Source organism: Phaeodactylum tricornutum, genomic scaffold (assembly GCF_000150955.2).
Source record: "Phaeodactylum tricornutum CCAP 1055/1 PHATR_bd_11x23 genomic scaffold, whole genome shotgun sequence".
NCBI classification, from domain to species: Eukaryota; Bacillariophyta; class Bacillariophyceae; order Surirellales; family Neidiaceae; genus Phaeodactylum; species Phaeodactylum tricornutum.
In genome coordinates this window covers 1-18,357 of record NW_002238015.1, presented here as the reverse complement: position 1 = coordinate 18,357, position 18,357 = coordinate 1, and the positions used below count along the sequence as shown (strand labels likewise).

The window sequence follows — 18,357 nt, the reverse complement described above, 5'->3', positions numbered from 1 at the left end:
AGGAAGGCAGTGATGACAACAAGCCCATGCTGTTTGTCTTCCACGGTGGATCCGGTTCGGACGTCAAAGACATTCAGTACGCCATTGAAGCGGGCGTCGTCAAGATGAACATTGACACGGACACGCAGTGGGCCTTCTGGGACGGTGTCCGCGAGTACGAAGCCACCAACCGCGAGTACCTGCAGGGACAGATTGGTAACCCCGACGGTGCCGACAAGCCCAACAAGAAGTATTACGATCCCCGTATGAGTCTCCGGGCCGGGGAAGAAGCCATGGCCGCGCGTCTGTGCCAAGCTGCTGAAGACCTCAAGTGCAACGGCGTGCTCAACTAAACTTGCGTCAACGCGTGTGTGTCGCGTGCACCAATGTACACTTGGCGTACACGAACGGGTGCATTTGTGGATTCCCGTACGATCAATACCCTTTGGACGGACCGCAATGCCCCCGCCCCTCCTTTCCAACCCCAAACGAATAAATTAGTAGGTGGTATCAACGACTCTAGTAGTAACCAAGTTGATTTACACGAGAATTATTGGCGCACACACACACACACACACACTAGTTAGTCGGTGGCATACTTACGGCCCCTGCCGTGTCTAGTTTTTGGAACTTGGCTTTTCGCGGAGAAAAACTCGTGATAGGGAAGACGGACGAGAATCGGGACCATAGAGAGTGTGGGGTTGTGTCGAACCGGGAGGCCGAGACTGACGTACGTCTTTCCCGCGTTCGTTCCAATCATACGGATCCACGTCGGGTACGTGGACGTCTACGTAGGAACGACCACGTACTGACAGTGATGGTGATTTTGTGAATCCGGTCCAGATATTTCTCGAGTAGTGGCGGTCTGTCCTAGATTCTCGGTCCTTCCGTGCGTCCCCCCAACAGCGCGCCTTCCGTAGTGTCTTTGTACACGTACACATCTTGCGGTCTCGGCGACGGCACGGCACCACCGTCGGAAGTTTACGGTTGTTCGCGTTCGCCTTTTTCTTCTGCGGCACAACTCCCAAAAGATACTCCCCCGTTTCGTCATCACACATATCTACCTACTATCCTCTACTAGTAGTACCGTCGCGTACTCTTTAAAGCAATTACAGTCCATTGCTTGCCTCACCGAAACTACTTGTTAGTCTAGCGATTCACCTTGCTGCTAGCTTTCCCGTTTCGGTACCGAATTAAAAACGTATTGTTCGTATTCGTTCACCGTTAGCTAAACACATTCACAGTATGATGTGGAGTCGTCCAGTGCTCCGCCGCAATATTTCTACGACGCGCGCGTCGTCGTCGTCGCGTCGTTTCCTGTCGGCCATTACGGGTGTCCACGGACGCGAAATCATCGACAGTCGGGGGAATCCCACCGTCGAAGTCGACGTGACGACGGCGCAGGGAACCTTCACCGCGTCGGTGCCGTCCGGAGCTTCCACCGGCATTTACGAAGCTTCCGAACTCCGGGACGGCGGATCGCGGTACATGGGCAAGGGCGTCCTCACCGCCGTCAAGAACGTCAACACCATTCTGGCCGACGCCGTTATGGGCATGGATACTGCCGATCAGCGAGCGATTGATCAAGTCATGCTGGCGACGGACGGATCGCCCAACAAGGCCAATCTAGGCGCCAACGCGATCTTGGGCAGTAAGTATCGTTGTGTTGCGTTTTTTGCCTGTCTACGACACTGTGCACTGGTGTAACGTTTGGTCTTGTTGCAGCAATTCCATCGAATAGAGCATCACCCGACGCTACGTGTTGGTACTTGAGCGTTCGTTCACTCACACTGCCTCTTTACCTTGCTGCTTGTTTTGCTTTTATCTTTTTGGAAAACAGTTTCCCTCGCCATTAGCAAAGCCGGTGCGGCGTCGCGCGGCATTCCCTTGTGGCAGCACTACGCCGACATTGCCGGCAACCCATCCCGCACACCCTTCCGGTGCCCTGTTTCAACGTTATTAACGGTGGCGAACACGCGGGCAACAAACTCGCTTTCCAGGAGTTCTTTGTCATTCCCACCGGTGCCGCGACCTTTACCGAATCCATGTCGATTGGTTGCGAAATCTTTCACAACTTGAAAAAGGTCATCAAGGGAAAGTTCGGTGGTGACGCTACCCTCATTGGGGATGAAGGCGGATTTGCGCCGCCCTGCGATGTGGAAAGCGGCCTTGATATGATCATGGAAGCCGCCGACTTGGCCGGATACACGGACAAGATCTCCGTTGGTCTCGACGTGGCCAGTTCCGAATTCAAAGTCAAAGGAAAGGACCAGTACGATTTGGATTTCAAAACAACCGGCGCCGATAAGGATACCTCCGCCGTCAAGTCTGGTGACGAAATGATCGCCTACTACAAGGCATTGATTGACAAGTATCCTATTGTGACGATCGAAGATCCCTTTGACCAGGACGACTGGACCAACTGGAGCAAGATTGTTGCGCAAGTCGGTGAAAAGGTACAAATCGTTGGAGACGATTTGACCGTTACAAACCCGGTCAAGATTCAACAAGCCGTCGACGAAAAGGCCGCCAACTGTTTGCTCCTCAAGGTCAACCAGATTGGTTCCATCTCCGAATCCATCGACGCCGTCAAACTTTCCAAGCAGAACGGCTGGGGCGTTATGACCTCGCACCGCTCGGGAGAAACCGAAGACAACTACATTGCCGATCTCGCCGTTGGACTCTGCACCGGTCAAATCAAGACCGGCGCACCCTGCCGCGGCGAACGTACGGCCAAGTACAACCAGTTGCTCCGTATCGAAGAAGAACTCGGCGCCGGCGCCAAATACCCCGGCATGGGATTCCGTAAAACCGAATGGATGGCGTAACTGCAACAACTGTGCAATGATGGACCACCGCAGTAGACTAATTCCGAACAGAGTCGTATGCGAGAGAAAAAAGTTGTATAAAGGTGATTTATAAGATTCATTTTATGCCTAACAATCGTTACGGGAGGCACGCGTCTCTCGTGTCATCGCAGCTTGTCTATCGTTCGTTTCGTCTTTCCCCAGCGTAGAACGGTTGGCTCCTCGCGGACATGCCACTAGTTGTTTATCACAGCTGTCCACTTTAAAGATCGCATTGGGCAATGGCGAATCCCATGGCCTGAAGAGGTGAAAGGGGTGCCCGATGGTCCACGTGATAGACGTGACGTTCGAGTTTCGCAATCTGCGCAACGACCCGGCCCTTGGCGTCCGTGAGTTGCATATTCTTTCGGGACGTTTCCTTGCCACGTCCGCAAAAGTTGAGTCCATAGCGACCTTCGCCCTTGTCGTAGGCATCTTTATGCTGCAAAGCCACCAAGCTGTTGTTCTCACCCCTGACAAGACGTTGCAAAGTCCGGCTACTTTGCCACTCCTTTTGACAGCATTGGAGCAGAGCATCGTTTTCCTGGTGATTAAGCTCGTGGGAGATGGCCGTTTCGGTCCGCAACACCATTTCGGCTTGACGAGCCGGTGCGTCGACAAGGGCGGAGAGCAACGAAGGAATGGTGTAGACGATACACGCAACCGTGAACATCTGATTGTCTTTGCTGCAAGGACGTTCATCATCCACATCGTTCGAAACGAGAGACAAGGCGTACGCAATCGAGGATGCGTTCGTCCACGACTTTTGCAAGACGGCAATCGGTGAAGTTGTTTTTGACGTTGCGTCGTAAATATCGTAGCAGCGAGTGTGGCCACGCTGGACGGCCCGCAACACGGTGGTTTCCGTACCGTCGGCATGCTGTACGGCGTACTCGAGCTGGGCGGAAGAGGCAGCGGCACGATCCGTCGAGTTCGTCGACGCACCTCGGGACAATGGAAATTGAACGAAGGAAGCCGCTGCTCGGTAGCGGAGTATCCCGTGTACCAAACGTGAACGGGGGTGATAGTCGAGCTTGGTCGGAACGCGCATCGCTAAGGACATCATGCCAAAGGAGCCACAAGGGAGTTTGTCTTCTTTGGAAGGATGTTTGATCTCCATCGTTTCCATGGGTACCGGAACGTTGGTATCGTCGTCGGGTTCCATTCTATCGAAACTGACCGTACGGATAGCTGGTTGTTGGTTGAGCTTCATGAGTGTGAGGAAAGAGCGAAGATTACGAAATCAAAGCCACAAAATTGGGTAGGCCAGCGGCAGAGCAAATTTTTATGAGAGAGATGCGGAGGAAAAAGGAGCTTGGCTCACGTATCAGTGCAAGCTTTACTCGTTCCAACCGGTCTCGACGTACAAAATTCCAGGCTCAAACCTTCCACCAACGAGGTGCGACACAACTATTGGAGAGAGACCGGTTGGAAGCGGTAGCACTTTTGGCTTATTCTACTACAGAATATAGGTACGTACTGGTAGTACTAACGGTACTACCGAAACGGAGGAACAGGAGATCTCCTTAGCCCCCGCTCGATGTATTGACAGCGAGCACCACCGTCCCCGCACATGGCGTCACCCCTCTCTGCGGTCTATGGCGTCGTCGTGACGACTTTCACCGGCTATACATTTCGTTGCACTTACAGGCCACGTCTCGTAACCGCGGTCGTTCTCGACGTTGCCCACAGGATAAGGATGAAGTCCGGGGAGCCCGAACGGAAGGGCAACGGTGCAATTCTGTGAACAATTTCTCTTTTGCGGGATGTTTTTGTCAAACGGGAATTTCCGATAAGACAGAGACCCGGAGATTGAGAATGGCCTTTGTTAGCCCTTATATTACCCGAGCGAAGGCTCGACGTCAGCGTCTTATTATCGATTGACAGGATAGGGTAGGGGCCTTTGGCTTTGAAACCTGATGTTCCAAGATTTACTTGGAAATCGGGGTTCGACGGACTGTGACTGTCAGGGCTACGAGAATCCGTATCCCATCACGACATCCCCTCGTAACGTTCTTCCGCTCACAAGTTCGGCATAACCGTGACCGTATACCGAACCTCTTACTGGCAAAAGTTCTCTGTATACGAACTGATGGATGTCACATTCCTATCGTTCCAAATTCGAAAACAATCTCCTTTCGGTGCCTGACGAACCCTGAATCCGCTAGTCGTGCAGCATGTCATTCCATGCGCACTTGCCGGTCCGCTTCCGTCGTTGGATACTGTACGCCTTTGCCTTCTCATCGGTTTCGCTCGCGGGTGGTCTCGTGTACGGATGGCCCGCACTTCGACAGCAGTTGAAAAGGGACGGATCCGTCCTTTCGGAAAAACAGTTGGGAGCGGCCTTTACGGCAGGGGCCTGGAGTACCCAAGGATGTCGCTTCTTGACGGGAATCGCCCGCGATCGCTTCGGTACCAAGATTGTCACAATATTGGCCTTTGGCGCCACCGCCATGGGAGCCTTGGGGATGGCTCTGGTGGATCCGAATCAAGGTCCAGCGATATCGATCGCACTCGCAGTCATGGGATTGGGATCCGGGGTGCAGTTGTGTTTGCAACCGGTGGCTTCGCTCTTTCCATCCAACGCCGGTGCCGTACTGGCATCTCTTTCCGGAGCCTTTCAAGTATCCGGTCTCGTCTTTTTAGGTTTGACCTCGGCAGGAGCGTCGCGTAAGGCAACCTTTGGTGGATTCTGTGCCGTCATGTTGGGAATGGCCCTCCTTGCGGCACTTTTGTTGCCCACGGGAACGTCTTACCTTTTGGAATCGAAATCCGCAAACCCGGCAACGAGCGCCAATTCCGAAACGGATCCCACGTTCGTGTCGACATCGGAACCGCAACTACCCACGGTCGTGGAAGATACCGAGTCGGATCCAGCATCACCACAGGGAAAGAATACAGGAGTTGTCAACAGAATACAGAGCAATCCCAGCACCAAATGCAACACCACAGCAGATGTCGAGGACACTTCGAGCGCTTTGAACCAGCTCGACAACAAACCCATTGAAGAGGATGTGTCGGTGTGGGAACTTATGTGGTCCACGGAATATATACTCTTGGTGTGTTGGTTTTCCGTCCTCGTGGTGCCGCTGCAGTACTACATCGGGGGACTGGGCTTTCAACTAGAGGACAAGGGAGATGATGACGGATTCTATACCGATTTATTCTCCATTCTTTACGCCAGTGCGGCGGTTGTGTCACCAGCCGCTGGATTTTTAGCCGACAAGCTTGGACTAGGGTGGGCCGAGCTTCTCTCTAGTTTACTGTGCAGTGTATCCTTTTTTGTACTCGCCGGCGACGCCAATCTGGATGTACAAGTCATTGGCCTCGCAGCGAACGGTCTCGGGCGCATGCTCGTCTTTTCCATGTTCTTCTCGCATGTTGGCAAACGCTTCGGATACAAGTCGTTTGGTACCTTGGCTGGTCTAGGACTGCTCATTAGTGCAATTGCTTCATTGTTGCAGTACCCGATTATTGCCGCCGCATCGGACGGCCACGCAAGGTTGGTAAATTTGATTTGCGGCGTTGTGCTAGTCACATTCACACCACCCTACTGCGTGTGGTTACACCGCACCATTCAACGAGAAGAGTCACTGCCCAAAGATAACGAAGACGTGGATGACTGTCAAGGCGACTCAGCGAACGGATTAGCCGTCACATCGTCCCGACATTTGAACAAACGAGCGACGGCAATTGGGGACGATTCCGACGGTTCTGCATCGTCTCAGTCCCAGTAAGTTCAATGAGCTACACGCGCACGCTCACTCAACATTGTACTGAACAAAGTGAATGGCGATAAACTTTGTGTAAGAAACCATCACCGATTTTACTTTGACTGTAGCGTTTTCCGTTTATTTTATTCGTGTCACGAGAACTTCAAAAAGCAAGGTAGCATCCGTCTTGAACAAGCTTTCGAAGCGGCGCTTGCCATCTTTGGTGGTTGGCAAAGGCAACTGGTCAGCCTTTTTGGCCGCAAATACCATCGTCGCCGGCACTTCAATGCGACGAATCGCGCCCTTACGCATCCCTATCATACCTTCTTCCAACCCGGGCAAAATATCGCCTATTCCAACGGTAAAGGCAAGTTCGTTAAAGTCGGTGTCATCCTTGGTGGAAAAGTACTTGAGACCGCCGGGTTCGATATTGGTGGCGAACGATTTGCATCGAATGGTCATTTCCACAGCGACCCGGGAGCCATCCTGAACCGTAGCCTCTCCCTTTCCTTGACGGAATTCACGATATGACACTCCGCTCGGCAATCCCGTATAGGGAAGATCTTCAAGATCCGATGCGGGCTTTTGTAAATTTTCAATCTGCTGGAGGCGAGTTACGGTTCCGGCCGAGTCCCCTTCGACTGGTAAGTTTTTGAGAGCGCTGGGGTCAATTCCTGCCCAAGCAGGAGTCGCACCGATTCCAACAGTGGTTACAACATTAGTAGCGGCACTCAGAAAGGCCCGTCGAGAAGGGGAGCTTCCAGAATCCATTGCGGCGAGCTGTGACGAGTAGCGGCGATCCTTCGACTTCCATCTTTGCGAAAAGGCAAATGCGTAGCACGCCGTCGCGAAGAGTATCAAAAGAGAGAGTGGAATCTTATTCATAGTTCGTCTCGCCCTGCCGAACGATTCTAGCGTCTTCTGCCAACCAAGTAGATTACTGGCGAGGAGCGCAAGTCAAAGATGGTTTGGTTGATTCGTTGATAGTCTCCGGGTGCGCCGCGCAGGTCAATCATCAAGCCAGAATTTACAAAAAAAAAAGAAGCACGGTGGTATCATCCCTGCAAAATCACATGAAAACCGTGGTCTGTTTCATCGTTCGGGCTTCTGTCCTCTTTATGTCAAAAGGAGCACGTGCTTTGTCGCAATCTCCGTTTTGAACCATTCGCAAACCCTACAATGCAGTACCTTCGTATGTCAAAATGGGAGACTAACAGTTACACAAACCTATCATCTGCCTACCCACAAAAGATCTTAGGTTACATGGCAAGACATGATTAATGTCTTTTGGTTTATGACCCGTTAAAGTGATGTTCGTTCAAATTTGTTAAGTAGTTATTTGGGCAATATCAACACTGTTATTGTGCTATTATGGTAGACCAAGTTACTATACGCTGAATGTGGCTGTGTTCCAAGTTGGTCTTTTTGGTTTGAGGGTCACAATCGTCGATATAGAGACTGGATGCGCAAATTCGAGTTTCCACACACACTTTTGACGGGCATCGACCCGCATCAACACCTTTTCCGCTCTAGTCAACAGCACTCTCTACTCTAGACAAAAACCATTTGAAGATCATCAAAATGATCAAGGACTCTTTGTCTAAGCTTTTCGAAAAGGAAAAGTGTCGATCGCAGGTTCTTCCCACTCAGGAAGACTCAACAATTGTGACGATGGATTCCGTCGAAGTCCAGAAGAATCAGGACAACGAAGACAAAGGCCGGAGCAAGCGGGGAGGAAAAAGATCCAATTCGAAGCGACTCGGAAACTTGCTGGAAGAGTTAAACGCTAGCTCGGGATCCGAGTTAGACTTTGATTTTGACGTACCTCGGGATAGTGCCACTTGCGTGCAAACAGTTGATTCTCGGGAAGTCGCCACGGGCCGAGGCCGGGCGAAGGTCACGGGCAATCGTCCCAAACGCCGGCCACGTACCACCGTGTCACCCTAAGGTTGACCACAAGATAGAAAGTTGACTTATCCATGCCAGATGTTTGTTGTCGAACGTATTGTCTTCATTGACTGGTTCGAGATGCTTACAAAACTCTTAGTTGAGATTGTTCAAGCACCGCTTCAAGAGTACACAGTGATAAGATGCATATATACATGACGAAATCGACCAAGCTACTTGAATATCTATGAACACGTTGCATAGAGAAATTTAAGAACCCTTTCGTAGAGTGTACCTAAACTGGCTGTATATCATTCGTTTTACTTCAGTTGGGAGTGGCTTTGTCAAAACGACCAGCGCTGTGATTGAGCCATACCAATAAACGCAAACGAAGCCAAGCAAGCTCCTTGGAGTAATGAAGCATTGTCCGCCTGCCTGTATCTCTCTCTCTGAAGCGTTTTGCACCTACAGGATGACCTTCAACGATATAGATGCAAAGCTATTTTCACCTTTTGAAACAAACCCGCAATTTTTTCATTTTTTTGCTCGCTACATCTAAGCTTCCTTTGGTGCGGGCGCTGCGGCAAAAAAATCATTGATAGTGTCGGCGTAAAAGTCTGGCGTAATAGAATTTTCGGGCGACAGGAGCTTTTCTTCCGATGTCACCCCGGAAAGAACGAGCAAGCTTTTAAGCCCGTTGTCGGTACCAAACAGCACATCCGTATCCAAGCGATCTCCAACCATGCAAATGCGGGAACGATCCATCCCGTACTTGTTTTCAAGATAATCAATCATCAGGGGACTCGGTTTGCCTACGACAAGTGGTTCCTGGCCAGTGCACCCTTTGATGGCGCCCACCATACTTCCATTTCCAGCCCATTCCTGAGCGTCCGTCAAGTGTGTGACAGCATCCAAGTTGGTGGCTGTGAGAGAAAAGAAAATGGTCGTATTGCGCATACACAAGTTTGAGGAAGGCTGCTGAAACTTCGCACAATACTACCAGTCAACATTTGTTCCACAACACCTCCACTTACCTATAAATTGAGCGTCGTGTTCGTTGATACACAATTGCGCGTACTGAATCTTGTAATAGTTGACGTTACGATCAAATCCAACAACCACAGCGCCCACATCTTCATCCACTTCGAGCATGCCACCCGATCCCATATCGGGTTGCTTATTGGAGTCGGCCGGCCCACCAATATAAGGGACGTCAATCAAATCAAGCTCTTCACAAATTCCGACTTCACCAATTATGTAAACTTTCTTGCCTGTGTCTTTGAATTTTGTCTGCTCCAAATACGCCGCCGCGGCGAACGACGAGGAAAAGATTTCTTCCGCTGGTACATCGTTCAAGCCGAGTCCATCGAACTTTTTCTTGTAGCCAGCGCGAGACTTCGTGGAATTGTTGGTGACGAAAAACATTTTCTTGCCAGCGGCTCGCAATTTGGCTAAGGTTTCTGGGATGCCATCAATCAACGAATCGCCCTGTGTGTTGATTCAAACAAGAGATGGAAGCACGAAGTCGACGTATAAGAACGGTTTGCTTCTAGAGGCAGGACAGAGTCTACAGAGATTTGGGACGTACCCTCCAAATGACGCCGTCACAATCAAAAATGAAGACGTCGACTTGATCGAGAAGTTCCTTTTCGGGGTCGCTGAGTTTGATAACGTTGGCTGCTAGGGACGACGCCGTCTTTGACGATGTCATTCTTGTACGGGGGAGGAGCGCGACCCGAGGAGTGAAGGCCGATACCGAACTACGAGCTGTTGTCGCGCTAGCCAGAGCTGCTGCGAGAAGTGAACGAGGAAAACGCATTTTCCTGTATTAAAAGAAAACACGACAGGCTGTGAATTGAAGGGATTGCCTCTGGACGAAGTAGATGCCCTTTGAGCTTGTTGGCAGAGTGAAGAAAGAGAGAGCGATAAGCAATAGCGAATCTGAGAATAGATCTAGGAAGAAGCTAAGTCACCGTGAAACACGCGCATACATTGGGACTGGGAAGAGAGTGACGTTTGCCACGATGGATATTCAAATAATGTTTAAAAACAAAAACAATTTTAATTTAAATACTTCAAGCAATAGAAATGACGGTTTCTTTTGACAGTGAATCTAATTGTAACCACATTCAATCAGCAAGCCCTACATATCGCGGCTGAAGAAGGATTGATCCATATGCCCCGTCACTGACTGTGAACAAGCTCATTGGTCGGTCAATGTGCAGCTCGACTACAATAGAACATTGGCTCACTGAACACAGCGTCGATTTGGTAATATGAAGCTGAAAGATTGCTGATATCAATTTTCGATTGGTATCGCGCTTTCGTTACTTTCACTTGAAATATTAGCAGCTAACCACCTGAAAACGACTTGCATAAGCCCTCGCCCATTTCCAGATTCATCAATCGCTAGCAGGATTTGAAACCTACGCGAGGTCTGTCTATGTAAGCCCAGAAAAGACCTCAACATCCACGAGTCAACTGTTCACTGTCACATGCCAGGGAAACTAAAGCTTCAAGATCGGCTTCGCTATGTGTTCCAAGGCCTTGCATCGAAAAACAATAATGCGGAATGCTTCTGCCAAGGCTGAAATAAACTGAACAAGGGCCGAGTCTAGGATCTGAACGCGCTATCTAGCTAAGGAAGCGATTATCACAAGAAATTCCGGGTTGTGCACATTTAATTTTCCTTTTCGATGGCATAGCTAGTAAGATGGAACAAGTTTTGAGACTGTTTGGGACCGTCGGCTCAATTCATTCCGTCTGACACCGATTTCCTCACTGTAACCACTAAAGGTCGGACACGGCCGCACCAGACAATTGCGACTTTGATGGAGCTCCTCGGCGATTCTAGACACTATCCTTTACAAGATGTTCCCACCAGTGTTCAGAATTAGTCAGCAAGCCTTTGAATCTCAATTTGTTGTAAGAATAATCCTGATATACCGGATCTTCGCTCGATTCGCCTGAATAGCTGAAAGCATCCTCTGTTTCGCATTCGTCTGGAAGAGAATCAGAGACTAGGGTTTCCCCAATTGCGCGCAGAATTTGCTCATCGGTCAAAAGCGGTTCGTTTCGCGAGCTAGGCACTGATGGAAAACGTTCCTTCATAGTGCCAATTGTAGCGGGCTCAACAAAAATGGGATCTTCTTCATCAGAGATTCGTCGCTTTTTTTGTCGCTGGCGATATCGAAGGGATTGCCCAACCTTTGCCCGGCCAATTTCAATTGGAGCTACCTCCCATTCGCCCGAAAGTTCGTTTTGTTGAAGAAACTGGACGCCATCTTTGCAAACAAAATGAACAATTTCGTCAAATAAACGGCTTCTTCCATTGCGACTTCTCTCTAAGTCGAATCGAGGAAGGAAGGAGTCGATGGTATCACGGAATGCCTTGTTGCCCGCATGTGCCTCTAATTTACGTCCCCGGCCGAGTAGAACATCATTGAGCCTGGGAACAATGTACTTATTGCTTGCTAGTGACACACTTGACGACGCTTCGGAACAAGTGTTCGCAGCTGATTTTCCTTGATGCGAAGCATCTTTCTTGGGTAGACTCTCCTTCAAACCAAGCTTTTCCTGCGGATATAGTGGGCGACCTTCGTCCCGAAAGCTCAGCTTCTTTTCTGACATGATGTCAAGGACCGGGACGTATTCCATGTGAGGTAAAAGTAGTGAAACAAAATAGCCGATCTGTTAAACTTTGACCGTCATGGGTAAATCTTTTGCATCTGAGTAGAGTTTTAGAGAGATGGTATTCACTAGAGATGGTATTCACTGTCAACACAGTACATAAAGAGCAATTCTAAGACAAGGGTTTTCATCAGGCATTCACGAAACTGTTTTTGACTTTTAGAGCTGCGAAATATAAGTCTCTCGATCCGTCGTTTACACTTATGTGAATTCGTTAAGTAATTTTTTCTGTAGTCTAATAGAAGGTTGTCTACCCGATCAGAAAACCAAAATTGGAAAGCTGGATTTTACCCTCAACACATTCTACCTACCAACCTCGAAGCGTTTACTCGAGTATGTATGTCGGACAAATTTTCTTTCCACTCGGCTGGTAGAGTAATAAGTGCCCTAGTTCAACCCTTTTGTCTACTTGGAGCTCCGTCGCTTCTTAATTTCCAAGGAGGGGTTAAATGTTTTTGTTGCAAAGAATATAATCAGAACATTTGATGCGTATAGGGGACGAATCAAAGACTGACGGTGCCAACTTAAAATATGAAGCGTGGCCCTCTTGGCATGACGAATCGAAAATGAGGTGTCAAGCAAGAGCAAAGTCCGCGTAAGTTATGCAATTCGTATATACTGAACTTATGAGTTTCAAGTTCTGTTTCCATTTTACTCCCGTGTACGAGGTTTGGACATAATACAGTTTTACACCCTGTGCAAGGTTGCGTCAAGTTTGCTGGACTGAAACAAGACCGTGACTGTAAAAGAGTTATTGTTGGCGCAGGTTCGTGATAAATACGAAACAGGCCGGAACACGATCTGATTCTTTTGAAACATTCATAGTCAATAATACTTTACAGAACAAGACTTTTGTAAATATAAATGTCGTACCGGATATCTGGAACTCAATACTACGACAGGTATAACGTAATATACATTGTACACAATCCCTATACTTTCCCTGTCCATCCATTTGATTGGGTCGTCCTCGGAATTGCGACGAAGGAGGCGTTTCTGTCTGCCGTAGGACACGTAAGATAATGACTACTGACAAACGAACAAACAGAGCTCTTTTTTCAATTTTTCATTTACAGTTACAGTAGTTTGTCTAACAAAAGACCGTGCTGAATTTTCACGAAGGCAAAACACCTGGTGAAGATTCGATTACTTATTGGGCGACTCCCTTTACTCGTGCCTTGGTCCTCGTAGAACTGTGTATGACTCGTAATCATGAGTGTGAGCTCTCCACATTTTGGACGAGAGGTCCAATGGTCGAAGAAAGACCGCGGTGTAGAATTGGCGTAGAATGCGGTAACGACTTGCCGTGCGGTAAGGATTCCTCTTTCGACTGGACGGTTCCCACTCGCACCGATGACATTCGAGTGCACACAATCGATTCCGTTGTTTTCCATTGCCGTCCAAAAATAAGTCTGCCGAGTCATGGGAAACAATACAAGCACCCGCAGAGAGCAGAACACGTCGACCTTGTTGGTTTCTTCGAGTGAGCTCCGAGAATGGCCGACGGCTCCGAAAGGCCTCCCGATGGACGCCTCGCGATCGGCAACAAATACCGTTGCTGCTGCGGACGAGTCGCAACAGGTACGGATCGAGAAACCCCACCCTTCCAAAGTTGTTTTTGTCACGACCTCCAAGACGTTCGGCGGCACGTCGTCGACGAATCTGAGCTCGCTCGAAGATCTCACGCGTTCGGACGACACAGCTTCCCTGGTGTCCTCCATTTCCGAATCCGAGAACTACGCGCCTTGCTTCCGTGTCAAAGCATGGGACCGCAAGACACGCTATTCCGATCTCATTGCTGATGGTTTGCGCTACAAGAACAGGGACACTTCGAACGTCATTTTGCTTTTCGAGAGTCCTTCGACATCCACCACGGATTCGTCATTTTACAATGGACAAGTCTACAAGTTCCACGACTATCCACCGGCGCCGTCCATAAGCAAAGGCATCTTGGGACCCTGCCGCTATTCAATGATGAACGGTAGCACTTTTCCTTCCTTTTTGCGCAATGGCGAGCCGCCGGCGGGTCTGATGGAGCACTGGACGCGATACGTGCCCGATTTTACGGCACCTTCCTTTGTTTCCTCGATTCCCAACGAAGCACACGTATACGCATATCTTCCGGTGGAAACCATTACCAACCACGTCAACGACCCACACGTGCACTATCACATGGTGGGTAAGGATGCCATTCATCTCATGACGGACAAGACCACTAAGCTTCTCGCCAACACTTCTCAACAACGACCCTGCATTGCCAAAACCACACACTCCATGGGCAGCAAGGGCATTTTTGTTATTCGCAACGACCAAGACGAGGCCGAGTTTCACGCCTTTTTGGCCGAGTCGGGCAATCCGACTTTTGTCGTTACCGAGTTTGTGGAAATTGCACGCAACGTTGCCTGTCACTTCTTCATGCACCCCAACGGCGAAATCGTCTGGCTCGGTTCCAACGAAAACATCCGCAACGACGACGGCACTTTTTCTTCCGACTCGTATTTGCTCCAAGAGGACCAAGACTACTTGCGTGAAATCCAGTTGCCTTACGTCAAGGACGTTGCTACCTACTGCCAGTCACTGGGATTCTGGGGCTTTTGCGGTGTTGATGTGCTCTTCGACAAGCACGGCCAAGGCTATCTAGTTGACGTCAATCCCCGTGTGACTGGTTCCTGCCCGTCATTGATGGTGGCATCCTTGCTGCGGGACAAGTACGGATACGAAGTTGGTCTGTTCCGTCGCAGCGGCAAGATTTCGTTTTACGGAACCGCTGTGGAGCTCTTTGCGCAAGTCGAGGAGTTCAACACAGCCAACGAAGGGCACGCGCAGATTGTTCTTTTTGCTGTTTTGGAAACCGAACCTGGGCTCACCAAGATCAACATGGGTGTATACGGTAACAATGCCGACGAGTGTCTTGCCACTCTCGACCACTTTGGCAAGCCCAAGCCGGAACCCATTGACGTGGTTGTCTAGACCAGAGGCACAACTATTAGCCCCAAAACAATCGTGCGTTTTTCCTGTTCATGTACAGCTGCATCCGCCATTTCCTCTCGAGAATGTAAAAACTGCATGTTCCTGCGCGTATACAATTTACATACACAGCCAAGACCAATTTCTCTCTCATGTATCCAATAGCCCCAAGTAATTAGAAGTATAAAACCTTTCTTGTGAAAATGTGAATGAAAATTTGCAATGTAGTGCATTTTTGTACGGTCAGAGGCGCGAGCAAACGGTAGAATCTTCGCTCCACCCAACTACACACTCGAGACAAAAACTTGGAACAGGGACAAAAGTAGTGCAAGCGTCGTTACTTTGCATTACCAATTACATACGGTCTACCGGCTTCCCTACCCCCAAATCGACACAAAAAAAAACCCATTCCAACAGCCAATACCACAGCTTCTTTACTGAATGACATCGACCAAAAAGTCAAAGATATCTGTCTTTTGAATAGCTTCGCGAACATCTTCCTTTTGCAAGGTCCTCCTTTTGTGCAACTGGGAATAATTCCAGCTCCGAATCGACAAATCCAAAATAAAGAGTTCACAAGCCTTGGCAAAAAGTACGGGAGCTTCGGCTGATATCATGCGCACATCCTCGTCGGACTTCATGATCCGTTTAATGCGGGCCAACGGTAAATCGTTGTGGTTCTTAAAGTCTTGCTCCGTCTGCTCTTGTAGTTTTTGAATAAGATCGAAACTGTCTTGCCAGAAAGAATTGAGGGAGCCGTTGAGTTGGGCGAGGAACTGTGGACTGTTGCTGGAGGGTTGGGGTTGCGCGGCGGTGAGAGCGTTACTACTTTCGTCACCTATATCCATGGATGTCGCGTTGAGGACCGGATTGGGCACGAGCCCCAGAGAACTGTTTTGTTGACGAAAGGACGCTTGCAACTCGTCCAACTGAGTCTGGTGCCGGGCGGCGAGTGCTGCGGGGTTACTAGGGTTCGCCGCACGTTCCGACTCGTGTTGGCGTTTCAAATCGGCTTGCTGCTGTATCTGCGACGGTGTCAACGCCAGCACGGCAGTGGACGCGGCGGTCGAATTGCTACCGGTTATTTTGGCGGCGGCTGCCGACGCCGTAACCGCAGCGGGCGTCGGAGCCGAGGCGGCAGCGCCTCGTGCGATTTTGGATTCTTCCTTGACCTCTCCCTTGTAGATTCCGGCCTGTATTTGTGCTTGCGTATGTGCGTGAACGAGTGCTTGCGCCTGCAACTGAATTTGCGTCTGTATCTGTTGCGGTGTTCCCGAGCTCTTGCGCGCGTGAACAATGGCTTGTGCCTGAATCTGCGAGAGTGCTTGAATTTGCGCTGCGTTCATGGGCACGAGACCGTCTCCCCTGGATTTGGCGGCGGCTACCACGGCTTGGGCTTGCGCGGCGGCTTGCACCATGGCTTGCGCCTGCGCCTGGATTTGTTCGGGAGTAATGTTGGCCTGTTGTCCCCGTGCGGCGGCGGCTTGCAATTGTGCCTGCAGCTGTTGCTGCAGTTGTTGTTGAATCTGCTGTTGCAATTGTTGCGTGGTGGAATTGGTGTTGGGTTTCTTGACGGCGGGTACCGCCGTTGTCGCTGGCGCTTGCGGAGGACGTTTGGCTCCCGCGGCAGCGGCTACGGTTGTTGTCGTCGTCGCAGTGGCAGCATTGCTAATGGACGTAGTGGGAGCCGACGCTGACGCTGCGGGGGTTGTCGTTGGTACCACGGGAGGAGACGGTGCGAGCGGATTGGCCGTGAGGAGTGTAGGAGGGGCGAGCGCCAAATCGTCGTTCTTTTCCTGAGGGTTTTGAGTCATATTGTTCCTGCTCGTCAAGAATAAATACCAAGACAAACTTAAGGAAAACGAATCCAACAAAGAGATATATCAACTAATAGTAACTGCACTGTAACTCAAAATGGATTGACCGTGAGTGATTGACTGTGAGTGATTGCCACAGACACGAGGCAAATACGCTGTTTTTGCGGTTCACAGTCAACATGGAAAAGGAAGGAACGAACGTGACGGACGTGACAAGAAATGTGAGCGAAACGAAATGGTCGGTAAGTCGCAGTCAAGAATGCTTCAGCGAGCCTGGGTCCTAGTGTGTTTGCTTCTGTGCGGTATCTGTCTGTGTAGGACTTGCGAATGGAACTGAACGTAACTTACAGGAACTGGAATGGTACTTACACTTACAATACTGTTACCCTGTTATTGTAAGAATGTCGTTCTGGTGGTCTGCCGTACCTTACAACCGAACGAGAGAGGAGGGGGATGTTGCTTGAAATGCTGCCAAATGGAAGCGTTTCGAGGCCGTCCTCTACCAAGGAACGACGGGACGCGGCCGCGCGCTCTCCGTAGATAATGGATGTGTGGATGGTACCGACCTACTACCACTACTACTACTACTACTCTACTACTACCGAGTGGTTGGAGTACTCACAGTCAGTCAGACAAATGGCGATCCCAGCTTCTACCGTCTGGCCGTTAACGGTCAAGACTTTTTTCGTCCAATTCGACGCTGTCATTTATTGTCTAGCGCAAAATGGAGAAAAGAAGCAACTTGGGTAGGATACACGAGAATATTTCATGGTTTGTCCATCAAATAAAGGGGTGTTATGCCTCTAGCTAGGGATACAGCTAACGCAATCCTTGCCTCTCAGGGCTGGAGCCAGCGCAGTCAATGTTGGCCTATTACTGCCCTTACAAGATATGTAAGCACCGGCCAGCTGTAAGCAATATAGCAGCTAGTTGTGCAAGCAGACCCACTTGTCCTCATCCGCCATCAAAAAGAGGATTAAAAAGCTTAAAAATTTGCTTTTCGTAAGCATATTGTTGGGGTTAAAGATAAGTTGGATCAGGGTAGGTAGGGGGTCTAGGTGCTTTCTCAACATTGGTCTCGAATACAGACGAACGACGTGGACAGTAAACTTGTCCGATTGCAGCATTAGTGTCGTATACTATGGCTAGCGAAAAAAGATCTTTGGTATCGTGAATTTCGAGAGGTATTAATTTACTGTCTCTATTCTTGTGGGGCAATTTTATTATCTCATGTCCAGCATTGTGCTCGTGCTCCTTTAGACTCAACATAATAACTTCTTTACACGTAGCGGCGTGATTTTGAGATAGATACATTGAGCCGTCCCTGAAGTCAGATCTACTTCCGCGATACTCATTATCACTGATTTTATACGAAATTATAGGATTCTTAACTGTAACTTTCCGGGGTTTTGGTTTACACTTCTACCTTCTTTCCGTCGTTGGAGAGTGGGTCAATTT

At 49.6% G+C, this 18,357-nt stretch overlaps 9 protein-coding genes across 9 annotated transcripts; 4 read left to right on the top strand and 5 right to left on the bottom strand.

The window, feature by feature from the left end:
* Positions 1-8: 8 nt before the first annotated feature.
* PHATRDRAFT_bd375 (predicted protein) lies at positions 9-332 on the top strand (the record flags this gene model as incomplete). Its single annotated transcript, XM_002176161.1, has 1 exon — positions 9-332. A coding segment is annotated over one exon (324 nt), but the record flags the coding sequence as incomplete, so codon positions are not given.
* Positions 333-1,009: 677 nt separating this feature from the next.
* On the top strand, positions 1,010-2,917 carry PHATRDRAFT_bd1874 (predicted protein; the record flags this gene model as incomplete). Its single annotated transcript, XM_002176160.2, has 3 exons — positions 1,010-1,630; positions 1,820-1,944; positions 1,980-2,807. The coding sequence occupies exons 1-3, from the start codon at positions 1,225-1,227 to the stop codon at positions 2,805-2,807; spliced, it is 1,359 nt and encodes a 452-aa protein (XP_002176196.1). The 5' UTR covers positions 1,010-1,224.
* Positions 2,918-3,048: 131 nt separating this feature from the next.
* Positions 3,049-4,038, bottom strand: PHATRDRAFT_bd1191 (predicted protein; the record flags this gene model as incomplete). The annotated part of the gene is made up of 1 exon (XM_002176157.1): positions 3,049-4,038. One exon carries the CDS (start codon positions 4,036-4,038, stop codon positions 3,049-3,051), a length of 990 nt encoding a protein of 329 aa, XP_002176193.1.
* An 823-nt stretch (positions 4,039-4,861) lies between these two features.
* PHATRDRAFT_bd1587 (predicted protein) lies at positions 4,862-6,562 on the top strand (the record flags this gene model as incomplete). Its single annotated transcript, XM_002176159.1, has 1 exon — positions 4,862-6,562. Exon 1 carries the CDS (start codon positions 5,003-5,005, stop codon positions 6,560-6,562), a length of 1,560 nt encoding a protein of 519 aa, XP_002176195.1. The 5' UTR covers positions 4,862-5,002.
* A 114-nt stretch (positions 6,563-6,676) lies between these two features.
* PHATRDRAFT_bd1189 (predicted protein) lies at positions 6,677-7,423 on the bottom strand (the record flags this gene model as incomplete). Its single annotated transcript, XM_002176156.1, has 1 exon — positions 6,677-7,423. The coding sequence occupies one exon, from the start codon at positions 7,421-7,423 to the stop codon at positions 6,677-6,679; it is 747 nt and encodes a 248-aa protein (XP_002176192.1).
* Positions 7,424-8,980: 1,557 nt separating this feature from the next.
* On the bottom strand, positions 8,981-10,136 carry PGP (2-phosphoglycolate phosphatase; the record flags this gene model as incomplete). The annotated part of the gene is made up of 3 exons (XM_002176155.1): positions 8,981-9,348; positions 9,460-9,913; positions 10,014-10,136. 3 exons carry the CDS (start codon positions 10,134-10,136, stop codon positions 8,981-8,983), a joined length of 945 nt encoding a protein of 314 aa, XP_002176191.1.
* A 1,139-nt stretch (positions 10,137-11,275) lies between these two features.
* Positions 11,276-12,055, bottom strand: PHATRDRAFT_bd1185 (predicted protein; the record flags this gene model as incomplete). Its single annotated transcript, XM_002176154.1, has 1 exon — positions 11,276-12,055. One exon carries the CDS (start codon positions 12,053-12,055, stop codon positions 11,276-11,278), a length of 780 nt encoding a protein of 259 aa, XP_002176190.1.
* Positions 12,056-13,416: 1,361 nt separating this feature from the next.
* PHATRDRAFT_bd1583 (predicted protein) lies at positions 13,417-15,293 on the top strand. Its single transcript, XM_002176158.1, has one exon. It carries the CDS (start codon positions 13,538-13,540, stop codon positions 15,083-15,085), a length of 1,548 nt encoding a protein of 515 aa, XP_002176194.1. The 5' UTR covers positions 13,417-13,537; the 3' UTR covers positions 15,086-15,293.
* Positions 15,294-15,522: 229 nt separating this feature from the next.
* Positions 15,523-15,771, bottom strand: PHATRDRAFT_bd310 (predicted protein; the record flags this gene model as incomplete). The annotated part of the gene is made up of 1 exon (XM_002176153.1): positions 15,523-15,771. A coding segment is annotated over one exon (249 nt), but the record flags the coding sequence as incomplete, so codon positions are not given.
* Positions 15,772-18,357: the final 2,586 nt, after the last annotated feature.

Coding starts and splice junctions, on each gene's coding strand:
- PHATRDRAFT_bd1583 (XM_002176158.1), top strand. CDS start 13,538: ATGGGAAACAATACAAGCACCCGCAGAGAGCAGAACACGTCGACCTTG.